Source organism: Octodon degus, unplaced genomic scaffold, assembly GCF_000260255.1.
Source record: "Octodon degus isolate 3935 unplaced genomic scaffold, OctDeg1.0 scaffold00072, whole genome shotgun sequence".
Classification (NCBI taxonomy): Eukaryota; Metazoa; Chordata; class Mammalia; order Rodentia; family Octodontidae; genus Octodon; species Octodon degus.
In genome coordinates, this window is record NW_004524648.1 from 7665701 (window position 1) to 7682319 (window position 16619).

The 16619-nt window shown below is 52.0% G+C and overlaps 1 protein-coding gene across 2 annotated transcripts in view; it reads left to right on the top strand.

Moving 5' to 3' along the window:
* Positions 1-7477, top strand: part of Rab11fip4 (RAB11 family interacting protein 4) — a 43947-nt gene extending 36470 nt beyond the window's left edge. For both annotated transcript variants that reach the window (XM_023719867.1, XM_023719868.1), the window contains 5 exons: positions 2135-2216; positions 2677-2814; positions 2891-3049; positions 4031-4174; positions 4973-7477. In XM_023719867.1, coding sequence (XP_023575635.1) covers positions 2135-2216; positions 2677-2814; positions 2891-3049; positions 4031-4174; positions 4973-5089 — 640 coding nt within the window. In that variant the 3' untranslated portion in view covers positions 5090-7477. The remainder of the gene's footprint in view (positions 1-2134; positions 2217-2676; positions 2815-2890; positions 3050-4030; positions 4175-4972) is intronic.
* The last annotated feature ends 9142 nt before the right edge of the window (positions 7478-16619 follow it).

The window sequence follows — 16619 nt, forward strand, 5'->3', positions numbered from 1 at the left end:
GCCAGGGCCTGCACACCTCGGAGGCACCTGATGCAAGTGTGCAGCTCACACCTGCAGGAGGTGACTGGTGGGGGAATGGAGAGCTCATGTGGCTACTGCCTTCAAAGGGCAGATTCTGGGAGGGCCCATTCCAGCCTGCCGCAGGAAGACTTCGTGGGTTCTAGTGGAGAAGCACCCCTGCTGTGTTGTTCCGGGCTTCAAAGGATGCATGGAAAAAGAATTCTACCTTGTGATGGGGCATAGTGGCAATTACCTATGAGCCCGGCGCTCCACAGGCTGAAGCAGGATGATCACCACGAGTTTGAAGCCAGCCTGGGCTACATAGTGAGCTCAAGGCCAGCCTGCACTACAAGCAAGACTACCTCAAAGCAAAACAAACCCCCTACCTTCTTATTTACAAACAAATGTTTCCTTTTTATAGAAAAACTAAAAATGCTATCACTAGTTTGCTCTGATTGGCAGAAAGTTCAAAGGTACACAGATTGCGTAGACTTTACTCACGATGCTTGAGTCCAGAAGGGTTTCAGATTTCAGGGTTTTCTTTGTTTTACTTTTCAGATTTTAAAGTATTTACATATGCATAATGAGCTATCTCAGGAACAGAACCCATGTCTAGACATGAACTTCATTTATGTTTCATGTACAGCTATATGTATCACCTGAGGATAGTTTTGTACAACATTTTAAATTTGTGTATGAAAGTCTCGTGATCTGTGGAATTTCCCATTTATGAGATCACGTCAGTGCTCAAGATGTTGGATTTTGAAGCATTTTGGACTTTTGGATTAGGAGTATTTAACATCTATCATTCAACATAGCTTTATTTATTTATTTATTTGATACAGGGTCCCACTATGCAGCTCAGACTTGTATTGATCCTCCTATCTCAGCCTCCTCAGTGCTGAGATTACAGATGTGCACCACCATGCCTGGTTTCGGTGGCCAGCATGCCTGGGGTTCTGGGGCTAGCATGTTATATGGTACTGGGGATCGAACCCGGGTCCTTGCATTTGCCAGGAAGGCACTTGGCTGAGCTATCTCCCTAGTCCCAACTGTCCTTTTTGGACTTTTTGAAACAGGGTCTCACTATATGGTTCTGTCTGGCTTTGAACTTACTTTGTAGTCCTGGCTGGCCTCAAACTTACAGTGATCCTCTTGCCTCAGCCTCTCCACTACTGTAATTACAAGTACATATCACAAGCCTAGCCTCAACATAGGTAGTTTGTTTGTTTGGTTTGGAGCTAGGAATCAAACTGAGGGTTTTGTGCATGCCAGGCAGGTGCTGTGCCACTACCTAGCAGGCACTGTGTAGTTATTCCAGTGTCTTTTATTCTTTTTTTAGAGGATGGTGATTTTTTGTTTTGGTTTGGTTTGGTTTTTTGTATTTATTTATTTATTTATTTATTTTTATTTTTTTATTTTTTGGTTTTTTGTATTTTAGGGAAGGGTCTACAGGGTGTTCAGGGTCTCACTACTAGATCAGACTCACAGGGATCCACCTGTTTATAGCCTCCCAAGAGCTGGGATCACAGGCGTGTGCCACCACGCCCAGTCTCAATTGCAGTCTCATCTCGCCTCAGGGGTGGGGCCGGCACTGCCGACCCTGGGATCAAACCCTGGCCCCTGTGCCTGCCTGCAGGTGCTCCAGTCCACTGAGCTATTTGGCCGGCCCTATTTTGTTTTTTTGAGACAGGGTCTCACCATACAATTCAGGCTGTCCTTGAACTTACTGTACAGTTCATGTTAGCCTCAAACTCTCAGTGATCCTCCTGCCTCAGCCTCCCAGGTGCTGGGATTACAGTGTTCAGCACCATATCTGACTTTTCCCTGTTTCTTTTAGCTTTTTTTTTTTTGTCTGTCTTTTTGAGACAACGTCTGTTATGCAATTCAGGCTGGCCTTGAGCTTACTTTGTAGCCCAGCCTGGTCTCAAACTCCAACAATCCTCATGCCTCAGCCTCCCAAGAGCTGTGATTACAGGTGTTTGCCACTGTGCCTGGCTTTGTGTGTGTGTCTATGTCAGTGTCTGTGTGGTTTTCCTTGTCCAGCAAGCAGTGGGGAGCTGCAGATTGTCACTGTCTTGTGAGATTATTTCCCTTCTGCATTCCTGAGATTATGTCCTCCTCCTTTCTCTAGGGTTCAGCAATTAGAGGAAGAAAATACTGAGCTTAGAACAACTGTGTCTCGACTCAAGTCTCAAACAGAGAAACTGGATGAGGTAAGCAGCAGATCTAGGCAAAGGCCAAATCCACAGAGAAACAAAGTTGACCATGAGGGAGAGGTCTTTAGTTGATAGTTTCTACAATTCAAAAAAAAAAAAAAAAAAACTACTCTGCCATAAAATTTGAAAAAAAAAAAAGGAATAACGCTGCATGTTTCTGTATTTCTGACTTGCTGAGTTTTCTACAGTCGCTATGTAACATGTGCTGTGTATTCCTGGTAGTCCTGAAGGAGAGCATTAGCTTCCGGTTTGGGATAACAGATTCTGCCAGCTTCTCTGTACCACTGAATGACCTTCGAGACCTGAGATGTTCTTCAGTGTTTCTAGAATTGTAGGGGCCTGACTGTTTTTGTAAGCTGTCACTCAGAGGGCTCTGTCACTCGAGGTTTCTGATTGCTCCCAAGGGAGGTGCCTGTGCTTAATGCTCCCCTGTCTGGAAACTCTCCTCTGGCTGCAGGAGCGGCAGCGCATGTCCGACCGCCTGGAGGACACCAGCCTGCGGCTCAAGGATGAGATGGACTTGTACAAGCGCATGATGGACAAGCTCCGGCAGAATCGCCTTGAGTTCCAAAAGGAGCGGGAGGCAACGCAGGAGGTGGGTCCCAGGTCCAGGGGTCCTGGGCCTCCCCTCAGTGTTCATCCTCCCTCCAATCAGCCTCTCTTCTCTGCAGCTCATTGAGGACCTGCGGAAGGAACTAGAGCACCTGCAGATGTACAAGTTGGACTGTGAGAGGACAGGCAGGGGTCGCGGTTCCTCCTCCAGCCTGGGCGAGTTTAACGCCAGGGCCCGAGAGGTGGAGCTCGAGCATGAGGTCAAGCGGCTGAAGCAGGTGAGCTGGGAGCCGGTACCCAGCAAGACGGGCTTCAAGTGCAGGGACCACCTTCCCTGTTAACACACTCACTGTTGTGTACTTCTGTGACAAACTGTGAGGGCCAGCCAGCCCATTTCACCTTGGGTCAAGCAACAGCTCTGGCTGTCTGATGGGTCCCAGTATCCTCTTGTGTCCATAAAAAGAAAGACACACCACTGTCCTGTCCACACCAGCTGCAGATTAGTGCCTGACTGGCCTAGGTCTCCAGAAGCAGACCCGAGGCCTGAGATCCCACTTTGCAAAGTTGCTGGTAGCGCTGTCCTCACTGGAAACCAATCCGGGAATAAAGGAGTGGGTCAGGAAGGAGCAGCAGCCCGGAGAGGAGTGAGGTCTGCTCAGCTCAGCCAGACCCTGCAGCTGGAGGTTGTCACCCAAGTTACCACCTGCAACAGAGGTGCTGGTGGCCGGCTGCCCTCAGTGGACCTAAACCGACCCTTCCAGGAAGAGCTCCCAGGTCTCAGGTGTGAGCCATAGGGGCCTTTAGGCAGGAGGTGGAGCTTGGGAATGTGACCCTCGGTCAGCTGTCCTCAAGAGCAAAGGTACCCAAAGCAGGAGCCTGGGGCCACAGGAATGAGCCAGCTACCTGCCCAGAGGCCCCAGGCTGCACTGCCTCAGTGGGAGCCAGGATGGCAGGGTGGCTATGCAGGAAGGGATGGGCAACCATGCGTCTGACTCAAGGAGACACGGCTCCTCTGAGTGGGGCCAAAACTCCCCTCCAAGCCCAGGAACTCACAGGATGCCAGGCCCCTTACCAGGTTCCATTCAGTCCTTCCACCCCAGCACCTGGCAAAGGCTACATCATCTGTAGGCTGCTGGGACTGGCCGTGACACAGAGGGAGGGTATGGTAGCCATGAAGAGACAGTGGATGCAGAGAAGTGGGTTCCAGCAGGCTCCAGTTGCTTCTGGGAGCTGTTGTTATCTCTATCCTGTCTCTGTAGGAGAATCACAAACTACGAGATCAGAACGATGACCTGAATGGACAGATCCTGAGCCTCAGCCTCTACGAAGCAAAGAATCTCTTTGCTACTCAGACCAAAGCCCAGTCTCTGGCTGCAGAAATAGACACAGCCTCTCGCGACGAGGTAGCCATGTCCTCTTGCTCTCTTGTGGGGTCTGGCCCTTTTATGTGGGTCCTACACCCTTGCTCCCTTCTGGGACCATGAGCCCCAGGCTGCCCAGAGCCCAAATGCCAGACCAGTGCCTTCTTCTATAGTGACCCATCAGGGGTACTTGTGCTGCCATGCAGGCAAGGGAACCAGGGGTCCTTGTTTGCGTGTTTTCACTTGGCCAGCTCTAGGACTGTGTAACAGCTTAAGGACGCGGGCTCCTCCCGCTGCAGAGGGTCCCGGTCTCTGGCCATGGACCATTCTTTCTGTCACAATACCAGAATACCTAACTATCCTTTAAGGGGAACTGAAGACCCCATGTCACTTCCTTCTGCCTGGATTTAGGGCTTAGGGGTGGCTTCTGGCCTTGAGTCCCCGGGGAGCTGGCACCAGCCCAGGGCAGAGCAGCAGTGCAGTACGCTGTGCAGAATGTGCTGAGAGCTGCCCGTGGCAGGGGTGGGGAGGGCACCCTTACAGCAGAGGCTATAGCCAACAGCCCCATGAATCTTTGGTCTTGGGACTGTGAATGTGACTCCATTACAAATACCTCTGGGCAGTGTTCTCAGCCTTTACAAAGAATTACGCACACCTTGGCCCCTCCACAAACCAGTTACGTTGCCATAGACTCTTGTCTTGGCCTCGGAGTGCTGAGGTTGGCCAGGGGCTGCTTCATCAGGCCCCTCTTGTTATTCGGCACTGGCCCACTGCAAGTCTGGGAGTCTGGGGTGCAGCTCGGCCTAGGCCCAGCCCCTGATCATCCTTCTATTCCTTCAGCTCATGGAAGCCCTAAAGGAGCAGGAGGAGATCAACTTCCGGCTGAGGCAGTACATGGACAAGATTATCCTGGCCATCCTGGACCACAACCCCTCCATCCTGGAGATCAAACACTGAGCCAGGCTAGCTGCAGAGCAGCCTCAGGATGCCAGGACCAAGGGGCAGGCCTGCTCAAGGACACGGGCTGGCTCCACATTCATACTCACACTATAAATGTACCTCTGGCCGCCACGCATATTGTGCACTGGTGTATGCGGCAGAGGCCCTGAGCGCCGTGGGGTGAGCGTGGGGCCGTGGTTGCGAGTGGCACCTGCAGGGGGAGCTGTGCCTGCACTTTGTGGGCCCTTTGCAGGGGCAGAGGGCTCGGGAAGTGTGGGGGGTGACGTGCTATCAGAGATTACTGGAATAATGAGAACTGGAAGCACGTGTTTCAGATACTGGATAAAATGATTCTACCTCTGGGGATGAGGTGAGGAAATACCCTAGTGAGATGGCTCTTACCCCTGCCCAACCTGCTGGGAGCATGACCAAGATGGTGGTCCTTCCAGGAGTGAGGTTGCCCTTCCCAGGCTCTCTGGCTGCTTTTCACATCCTGGTGTTAGAGCTTGGTGAGGGGGAAGGGATGAGGGAACTCCTGTCCTGGGGTGGCCCTGTGTGCCTGGGGTGCACAGGGTCCAGAGGAATCAGGTTCGCTGGGCAGCTGCGTGGGCCATCCTCTTCTGGTCGGGTTCTTGGCATGTTTAGGTTCTCTGTGCTCTCTCTATCCCTACTTACCTACCTCCCTTTTCAGTTGTTTTTTTTTGTTGTTGTTGTTTTGTTTTTAAAGTAGTGAAATATAAGGACCATTCACTTGGGTATAGAATAAAGGAATTAAAAAGAAAGTGAAAAAAGATTGGAACATGCGTGAGGCCAGTGTTTGGCATAGGCAACCAAAGAAATGATTCCTAGGGAGGATCCCACTCCCCAGCTTGGTATGGCCAAGGCCCACCCACCCCCTCGTGGACCCACACAGCCTGCTGAGAGCAGGTCTCAGGCTGGGTGTCGGAATCCAAGCTCTGGCTGCCCCTAGAAAGTAATGAGACCTCCGTTCTAGTCCTGAGGAGCAGACCTGTATGCCTGCTCCTACACCAGGACCTCTTCTGAGTCGGGGAGGGCGCAGGGTACAGTTGTCAGAGTCACAGGGAAACCTTAGTCTTCCACCCTTCTGACCCATGGTGAGAATTCACACTGTGGATTTTTAAATGTGATCTTTTTGTTCCAGGGACTGGGAGTAGATATGGTACTTTCCTTTGAGTTTTCCAGTTTATCTCAATTTTATATAGCTTGTGGTCTGTTTCCTTAACCCAAATCAGTGTGAACAACATGTGGTTTCATTTCTTCCCCATAGCCCCTTGTTCTCTTAAGCGCATCTAGTGTAAGAAGCAAGGTTTGGCATTCTGGGGAGGGCAGGGTGTGTGTGCAGAGAAGGGAGGGCACGGAAGCCCAGTGCAGGTTGGGGGGCTCCCTGCTTGACAAAGACAGGGATGTGGCCAGGACTGATCTTCATAGCATTCTAATCAACTTGTGCTTTTGTTAAATTTCATGATTCCAAATTTTTAATCATGTATGGGCTTAGTTTCATCCTTCAAATCATGGGTTGCACTGCTCTTCCCAGGACTGGAGCCTCCACGCCCAGCAGACCCGGGGAGGGCTGGTCTCCAGGAGCCTATGCTCTTGGGTTCCCCCATGGGTCTGAGAAGATGCAGGCAAAGACCCCCTGAGGATGGGTATCTTGAGAATTTGCTAGAAGGCCAGGGCTTAATGGTAAAAGACAAATGGCATCCCTCAGGGTTTGCTCTTGGAAGGTGTCCCTCAGACGCCAGTGAAGTCAGGGTCCTGGTCCATGCAGGGCTTAGCCCAGGGATGAGTATTTTATAGAGGGAATTTTGTGTGCTTCTGCATTGGTACAGGTTTCCAGAGAAGACAGAAGCGTGGTCAGATCCAGTGGAGGAAGGGATCTGCCAAAGGAAAAGGGGCAGAAAGCTGTTGGCCTGCCCTGCTGTGCTGGCTCTTCCTAGGGAATGCGCTAGGCAACGCAGTCTGAGAGCCACCTAGACCTAGGCCAGGGCCAGAGAGGCCTCTGGAAGAGGACCTGCTAGCCAAGGAACTGAATTCCATGAAACATGCACCTCCAGTTAATTCCAGGCTTCCTACTTCCTCCATCTATCATGCATGTCATATAAAGTCTCATCAAGTCAGCTTGTTTTTTTAAGATCATGTATGTTTTTGAAATGCACTTCTGGGCTTGAACATTAACCAGAGGAGGGCAGAGAGCCCAGGGTCTCAGTTCCCCAGCCCCTGGGCAAGCTCCAAAGCTGTAAGATAGATTTCAACAACACATAATTTTTAACTTTTAGAATATGATCTATGCTGTACTTGGGACATAATAAAAATGAGGTTAATTTGTATTTATTTATTTATTTATTTTGAGATAGGGTCTTATTATGCAGTTCAGGCTGGCTTTGAGCCCACCTTGTAGCTTAGCAATCCTGCCTCAGCCTCTTGAACACAGCAGGCACACACCACCGTGCCACCACACCCAGCAAAATAAGCTTGTAAAAATTGGGATCACCGGATGTTGTTTAATCAGTGGAGGGGTGGCTCAGGCCTTGAAGTGCTTTATAGCATTCCAGCTGCATCTAATTTAAGTGTCTTCTCCGGGAAGTTTGGTATTTTCTGTTTTTATTTGTTGCCAAACCTGGGCACCCTAACAAATAGGAATTACACGAAATTTGCCTAAAGTTATAGGAAGTTTTTCTGTGATTGAGGGAAGTAGGGGTTTTGTAGGAGAGGGACCTTTTGAGCCAGGAGAAGTTGCACACCCTGCAATTCCAGCTGCTCAGGAGGCCGAGGCAGGAGAATTGCAAGTTTAAGAGCAGCTTGGACACCACAACAAGATGCTATCTCAAAAAACAGACCTGGGGAATATAGCTTCCCTGGACCAAAAAGAAAAAAGGTGCACATTTTACCTACCACTGAGCTTCCGATCCATTCTGCTGGGGGCCAAAGTTAGTAGTTGTGTTTTTAAACTGCATTGTCCAGAGTTAAATGTAGGTCCATTTATTTGAAACTGGTACATTTGAGAATTGTCAGGAAGATCCCTTCCTCTTGGTTTAGTAAAAAGACAGCTCAAGGACCTCCTGCAGCCTTTGGAGTGCACTGGAGTCACCTGAAGAGATTATTGAAAGTTCCTGGTGATTGATTTGCCACACACACACACACACACACACACACACACACACATCCTGATTCACCTGATATGGGTGTGGCCCTGGCATCTTGATCTGTTACAGACCTCCCTGGTGATGCCAGGGCGCAGTTCAAACAGAGACCCCTTTGTCCTGGGAGGATGTTGGCCAAATAGAGAGGAAACGGGGCCTGTTGAGCCAAGGCTAGAGAAGAGCGTGTCCCTGCAGGTCCAGCCGATGGTGGATTTTTCCTTCAGAGTTGCTGTTGAATGGTCCTTGCCCCAGGATATGAGGCCAGGTGCCTTCGGGATAGCCAGGAGGTCAGCAAGCCTGAGTGGGTGGCAGGGTCTCTGCCTGGTGCCCCTGGAGTCCTATGTGACACATATTGGGATATAGTGACCAAGACTCACTGCACAGGGGGAGCAGAACAGTCAGCTGAGAGCTGTCCCCCTGAAAAGGAGCTTTGGCCACAGCAGCCTCCTGCTTATACCACAGCGCAGGGGACACACTGATTTTGTGGAATCTGCCCTTTCCTGATGGCAGCTGATGGAAGGCCCTGCTCTTTGCAGCCAGCAAACTGCTTGTGCCATGGAGGCTCCTGGTGCCAGTTACTAGCCAATCTGATCCCTGGCCTAACAAGGCCCTGTGACCCATTGAGGAACCAGTCAGCCAAACAAAGCCTGGTGGAGCAAAGAGAAATCCTCTCTGTGTTGTGTAGGTGACACTGGGCAGTTCTATACCTAAGTGTAGATGTGATTGGAATAGGGCAGAGTTGGGGTAGTCACCGTGTGAAGATCCCCAGAGACCCCGAGGAGGACCAAGGTGGAGGCGATTGAGGAGGGGCTAATTAGGGCTTTGGTGCTGGCCTCCACAGCCTTTACTCCTGGCCTCCTCTCCGGGACCTATGGTCTCCCCTTCTAACGTGGCATTTAAGGCCAGTAAGACTGAGGTGTGCCCCACAAAGGGCCTCAAATTAGAGGGGCTATGCCCTCACCAGGTGACTTGGAGTACCAATCTGAGGAACTTGCTGGTCCTGACACCCTGCTCCACGTGCACTGGTGACGGGGGCAGCAGGGGAGGCCATAGAGACTGAAACCATGGGCTTGCCCTCCCTGCTTGGCAAGACCACCCTGAGCCCCTTCTGCCACCCCCCAGCTGCCCTCTGAGAAAACAGCTATATTCGAGAAGTTTATTTCCAAGATGGAACCTGGTGGGGGTGGGGATCTGACTGTCCTTCCTGGGTACTAGGTATCCCATGTGACCTCACTGCCCCAACCCTGCAGGCTCCTCCTCTCTCCATTGTGACTGTAACATTGGGATGTCAGCCCAGGCTGAGGATGACATCCCGGGTCCCCCTTCCTGCAGGTCTAAGTGCTGATGTCCGGGGGTGACCCTGTCTCCTGCTGGGACTGTCTGCTTTGCTGTGCTAAACAGCTGTGATTTTTGTCTGCATGGTTTGGGGTCTTTGTCTGTGTGCCTTTTTCCCTGTCACCTCTGTGCAGGATTCTCCACCTTACCCACTGCCCCTTTTTCTACGTCCCTCTCCTAGCCTTCCCTCCCCAGCCCTGGAAACGTGTGATACGCGTCTGCTTCGTAGCCTCGTGCCTGCACCGTGTACGGCCTTGCTCCCAGGCACATCTACCCCCAGGATCAGCCCACTTCCCCTCAACTCACCCAGTCTTGTAGACATTTTGTACAGAATTTTTCATCATTGTCTTAAGGGTGAGGGTGCTTCCTCCCTCGTCCAGCCTGCAGGTAGTTTAGAAGCCTTGCTTCCCAGAAAAGGGTAATTTTGTGTAAAGCAGCGTCTCCCGCAAACCTCACCCTGTGTCAATGTGGATATTTATAGATAGCAGAGTGCACTTTGAACCTGTGGCATCGGCCCGGCGGGGATGTCCCCAGGCTGCAGCAGCTACAGTACCCACTCTGCGCCCACAGGGAGCCCTGGCTGGGTGGTGCCCAGTGCTTGGCAGGAGGCCACAGCCGCTGCTGTGGGCCCCAGCCGGGCTGAAAGAAGACTGCTACTCTCCCTGCCTGCTCCTAGTACCTGCCCAGCCCCCCTCGTCTGCCGAAGGTGCTCAGACCAGAGTGCCATTAATAACTCCAGACTGTGTCAGGACCTCGATGGGACGGTGAATGAGGGGACTGGGCCTGTTGGCTCCCCTCCGTCCAGCTCTCCCCACCCTGGGCAGGGTCTCCTGGGGCCCAGGCCAAAAACACTGCCCATGTGGCCTCGTTGGCGAGGGATTGGTTAGATTGCTTTTAATTCTCCATGGGATTCAACTTGGGTGTTTGTGCCCCAGGAGCCGATGTCTGGAAACAGTTCAGGGACTGGGGTGGGACCTCCACTTCAGATCCTGGGGAGGGGAGAGTGCGGGGTGAGGCCCCAAGGCTGAGCCCCAGGTCCTGAGCGCGTCGCCTGAGGCCTGCTTTCCTCCAGAAGAGAGCAGGCTCTCCAGGGCAGGCACCTTCCAGGGAACTGTAATGTACAGACAAGGTGTAAATAAACTGTTGGCTTTTCTTGCCTGACTTGCTGTGAGTTTCTGTGGTTGGGGTGGAGGGGAGGAAGGTTCTGGGCTCACTGTGACATCTCCCTGAGCAAGGGCTGGCCCACCAGTGCGACGCCTGTGGTGGCTGGTACTGAGGGTTCACCCTTCAGTCCTTGGTTCTAGCCTGGGTGTGGATCCCAGAAGCCCCTGCAGGGTCCCCGATCCAGTTTTGGGGCCTTGATGTTGGAAAAGTCTGTCTTCGATAATACTAGTCTTTCCTTCCTGTGGTCCATCTGGTGCACTGTTGGGCCATGCTGCCTCCCAGCAGCCTCCAGGACTCCGGGTCACAGGCCCACACCTTGCAGTCCAGTCTTGCTTCAGACATGCATTGTTGGGCTCCTCGCAAGTCCCAAGGTGGCCTTTGCTTGAGTCATCCAGACTTGTGCCTCTTATCTGCTCCTTTCTCTTTTTTTTAAAAATATATTCCGCTGTTTATTTATTTATTACATTTATTTATTGTGTGTGTGTGTGTGTGTGGCCAGCTCAGCCCACCAGGGGGCGGGGCTGGCTGGCATGTGGTGCTGGGGGATTGAACTGTGGTCCCTGTGCTTTGCCAAGCTTGTTCCAAGTAGGTGCTTTAGACCACTGAGCCATCTCTCCAGCCCCTGCTCCTTTCTCTTACTATTTGTTATAGGGCTCTATGTATATGGGGGCCTCAGAAGTGCAGGCTCTTGGCCCAGACCCTGCCCCTCCCTACACACACCCTGCGCCACGCCCCCTCCTCCCCTTCTCCAGTTTACACCCCCTCTGGGCCCAGGGGAGTCTTGAAATGCTGGGATTGTGGGTTCTCAACCTGTATTTCCTCCTGTATCCTTCCCAGCTTGGGGCTCCACCTTTGTCCATTAAAAATACAGGAGAACCCAACTAAAAAGAATAGAGTTTTAGATAAATCATAGTTAGCCTCATCTTAATTTGATGACACCTGCAGAGGCCCTATTTCCAGATGCATTCACATTCACAGGTACACACAATGAATTCATTGTCTTTGTGGGGGGACATAACTCACAACACCTGCTGGAGGGGGACATCAGAGTTGCTTCTGTTTACCACTCTGGGGAAGGGTGGGAGCGGGACCTGTAATTGATGCCCTGCCCCAGCTGCCCTCCCACTTACCCACCTTAGAGCATACCCGGCTGTCCTCACCATTACAAAAGATGGCATCCTGTGCCCTCCAGAGCCTGGGCACCTGTCAAGGGGTTGTGTCATTACATCCCATCATCACAGGGCTTTGGGTTAGTCTTGGGGGCATCTGCTGGGCCCAGGCCAAAGTCTCCTGAGTAAAGATACAGATGTAAAAATCATTCAACCAACAGTAATCCACTGAGCACCCCTCGTGTCAGGCACTGGGATTGGCACAGGTGAGGCTTCAATCCTCTCGGAACCCCCAAACTCCTGAAGGAGAAAGGGCGAGAACTGACTTCCAGGCCAACAGATAGCACCAAGAGGAGAAGGTCTGGGGGGCTTTGGGGGTTGGGTCCACAGGGTTGTAGCCTGGTTGGGATGGGGACTCCTGAGGGAGTGGCCTTTCAGCAGAACTGGGGATTGAACTCAGAGCCTTGCACTTGCCAGGGAAGCGCTTATTCCACTGAGCCATCTCCCCAGCCCCGGGATTATAGAATCTAAGGGAGCCACCCCTAGGGGGAGAGCTTAGCCTTCTAAGGGTGCTGTAGGTAGGAAGCAGCCGCAGGAGGCTGGGGCATGAGCCTGGAGCAGATATGCCTGAGGGACCGAGGAGCAGTGCTGGGCTCACCAGTGAGTGGAACAGACCTCTCACCCTCACTGCGCCAGAGCTTTCGGGATGTGTTAACTCCAGCTGCACATTTGAATCGCCTACATATTTTCAAATCCACAAATACACCCCACGTGGGTGATTCCCAGTGGCTTAGTGGGGAAGGGGTGGGCCACAGGATTGTCATAAAGCCCCCAGGTGACACCAGTGCAGAAGAAGGGCACCTGGGGTCTCGAAGAGGCAGGGAGTCTTCACTGGAGACCTGGAGCAGGAGCCGGAGACAGCCAGGTGAGGGTAGCTGGGGCAGGAGAAGGAGTGGGGAGGGCAGAGTCTGGAGAGAGGGGCCGCAGGCCACAGGGCCCAGGCCTGGGAGGAACTAACAGCAACGTGGTGGGAACAGCAATGGCACACACTGAAGGGTTTAACCAGGGGGCATCCTGAGGAGTCTTGAGGGTCCGAGCTGGGCAGGGGAGGCAAAGCTGTGCCTTGGGAGTTGTGAGCTGCTGGGACAGCCCTGGTGCAGCACCAACCAGGCTTCCACCATGTGTGCTTCCTTACAGCTGTGGGGGCTGCAGGTTTAAGATCAAGATGCCCATGGGGCTGGGTGGTGAAGCCTCTCCCCTTTGCCTAAGGGTCACCATCTATGCTCTGTCTCAACAGACAGCAGGGTCTCTGGTGTTGGCTGGCTTTCTTTGTTTAGTATTACTGGATTACAGCTCACCTTCCTGCCCTTGTTTAACTTTAATCCCCCCTCTCTCTCCCCAGTACAGTCACATCTACTGTAGTTAGGGCAGGGTGAGATTCATCCTGGCTGGGGCTATGGCTCAGTGGTAGGGCACTTGGTAGCATGCATGAAACCCTAGGTCAGATCCACAGCACTGTAAACAAAACTATTCTCCGTTTCAGTGTATGAGAGAGATTGTCTCACTGGATTTGGATGGTCATTTGGACAAAGCCAGGAGTCTCCCGGTTTTGCTGACTCTGTCTCCACCCACCCATTTCCCCAGAAAATGACTGTAAGACACCACGGGTGGAGAAAGCCACCCCCACAGACCTTCATTCAATGCCAAGGCAGTACTGTAATATTCAGGAAATAATGACAAGGAAAAACATTTGTACATGTGCAATATATTTCTAAAGTTTTGCTTTGTTTTTTATTACTGTGGGAGGATTTTGGTTATTTGTTTTGAAACAAGCTTTTACTAAGCGACTTGAATTTGTACTCTTCCTGCCTCAGCCTCCCAGCATGCTGGGCTTGCAGGAATGTGCCACCTATGGCAGCTTGTCGGATGACACCAAGCCCCAGGGAGCCTGCAGACCTCTGTTCCCTCCCTGCCTTGTGACACTTTCTGAACCGTTCCAGTTGGCTGTCACTGGGCCGTATTTTCAGGCTCGCTTTCCTAGCTTGTCCAGTGCAGCAGAGCACCCCACAGACAAAGCTGGACTTCGCCAGTCTCCAACAGAGCCTGGGCCAGACCCCTCCGTCCTTTGTTCTGCAGTCTGGGGTTAGGAGCACAGACTCAGGAAGCTGTCTCGGCACGGGGAGTCTGCAGAGTGTCTGGCCAACCTGTCCCACAAGGCAGCCCTCCAAAGGTCAGCTCCTGACTCCACCCCACCTTGTATCTGCATCTTCTGTAGGACACAGCCCCAGGGCTGGGTCAGGGCCTGCACTCACAGCCGCAGAGCTAGCGTGTTGGCCTCTAAGAGAGCCACTCCATTTATTCCCTCCTGTGTGCAGCTTATTGTCCCTGCCCTCCTCCCCAATACACACACAGCCCAAGCGTTTGTCAACCTTCCCCTTGAATCTAGGCTAGGACTGCTTTGATGATAGAGGAAAAGCACACTGCTTGTGGCAGAAGTGGCATCTGGGACATCTGAGCTCCGGCCCTCAGAGGAGCCCCTCCTGTGTCTTTCTGAAGTGCATGTTCCAGGAGGGCCTGCTTGCCACATGTGGCAGGCCAATGTGGCCCAGGGCAGCAGAGGTTGCGCTTCCTCCTGTCTCAACACCCACACACCACCAGACACAGAACTGTCTGATCAGCCCCTAGAATCAGCACGAATAAGGAGCTGTTATTTTCTCCTGGAAGCACTGGGGAAGCGGGTTACACAGCCATCGATCCCTGGAATGGCAGGTCTTCTGCAGCGTCCCCTCTGCCAGACTTCTCTGAAGACCCACTTTTCCCAGCAGGATTCCATCTAAGCAGCAGGACCAACGAGATGCAGCTGGTCCATCAGTCCCCGGATGTGAACCAAGCAGAGCCGTTGTGCTGCTTGGAACCTCATCAGAAATCTCAACCGCGGGCTGGTGAGATGGCTCAGTGGTCTAAAGCACCTACTTAGAACAAATTAAGCTAAGCAAAGCACAGGGACCCCGGTTCAATCCCCCAGCACCACATGCCAGCCAGCCTCGCCCCCTGGTGGGCTGAACTGGCCACACACAGACACTAAATAAATAAATAAATAAATATTTAAAAAAAGAAAGAAATCTCAACCGCCCACCACAGCAAGATCACCTTAAGGGAAAGACAGCTCCGGAAGGACTGTATGTGCTTTAGGGTGATGCTTGTAACATCTACTCGTGAGACCTCTCAGCCCCTTGAAGCATCAAAATAAAGAGTAAAAGCCCATACGAAGAGGGGGGCAGGAAGAGGCAATGGAACTAAGCACTGAGAAGAGGCTGAAAGGAAGAAAATCCTAAACTGCCAGCCTAAGCATGAAAAGCAATCTAACAAACAAAGCCCCACACTCTCTCGGAAAGTTTCAAGTTACCCTGACCTCTCCCCTTCATTAGCAGTGTCAGTTTAGAGCTCTCTGCTGGCTGTGAAAGGTGATCGAAGGGAAATGTGGCAGGTGCAGCCTGAGGAAGAGGCCAACTGCCATTTCCCTCCCGGTAACTTTAGCGGTGAGTTATGAAGGAGAGCTATCAATTTTTAATGAATGCAGAGCTACCTAATGGCCGTCTCACTTTGTGGATGAGGAGACAGTGAACGGTGGCTGAGGGGACACCAGCTGTGGCCCCTGCCACACTGATCCAGCACCACGAAAGTTTTATCTACTCCATGCAAACAACCAGCCCACAAACCTGGAACACAAAGGTGTGGGACTTTATCTGAGCTCCTCTGTCAACAGACCATTGCTACTGTGTCACAGACCACCCTCGGACCCTGGGAGCTTCCAGCAAGAATGATCTGTGTCTCCCCACCGTGGGGTGGGTGGGGACTTTCTCTATGGCATTCAGCTGAAGCCTAGCTCAGCTGGAAGCCGAGATGGCCACTGGCCCCATCTGGCAAGCAGAGTGGGCCTCATCCTCCATCTTCAGGCGTTCTGGGGACAGTGGTTGTAAGGTGGTAGAGACAAAAGCTGCAAGGTACTTTGAGGCCTAGGTTTCAACTTATACATTCATTTTTGCCACATTCTTTTGGTCAAGGACCAGGGATATAAGTGAGCGGCACAGGGCCTGCCTCGCAGGTGTGAGGTTCTGAGCTCAATTTTCCCCCTCCCCCCCCCCCAAAAAAAAGAAACATTCTTTTGGTCAAAGCAAACCATATAGCCTCCTATATATGGGGGGATCGGGGATGCTGACCCTACAGATGAACAAGGCTACAAAGACCATGTGATTACATTTTATGCCTCCCCCAATCCCCTGTCAGTCTGAGCTACATAGCAAGATTCTCTTTCTGAACTTGCGTTTTCTGCTTTAGCTTCCCAAGTGCTGCGATTACAGGCCTGTGCCACCAGACCTGACTCTATTTAAAATCTTAATCCTCCTCACTCCCAGAATTTACTATTCCCTGTTTATTCTTTTTCTCCCTGGCACAGTACTTCTCATCAAGATCCTGTGTTTATTTGTTTAAGAAGAAGGACAGCTCTGCAGGCCAGGGATCTGAACTGCCCAGTTTGCTTCTAGAACCCCAGGACCCATGACGCCACCTGGCCTGGCGTGCCGTGTGTATACAGCAGGTACTCAGAGAGGCACTGCTGAAGGTGTGAGGGGCCGGATACTTCTAAAGTCACGTGAAGAGGAACAGGGCCTGATTTCTGCTTGCACAGGGTGTTGGGTTCCACAATTAGCTCACAGCCCTTAGTCAAGATTGATTGATTGATTGATGGTGGTACCAGGGATAGAACTCAGGACCTTGAGC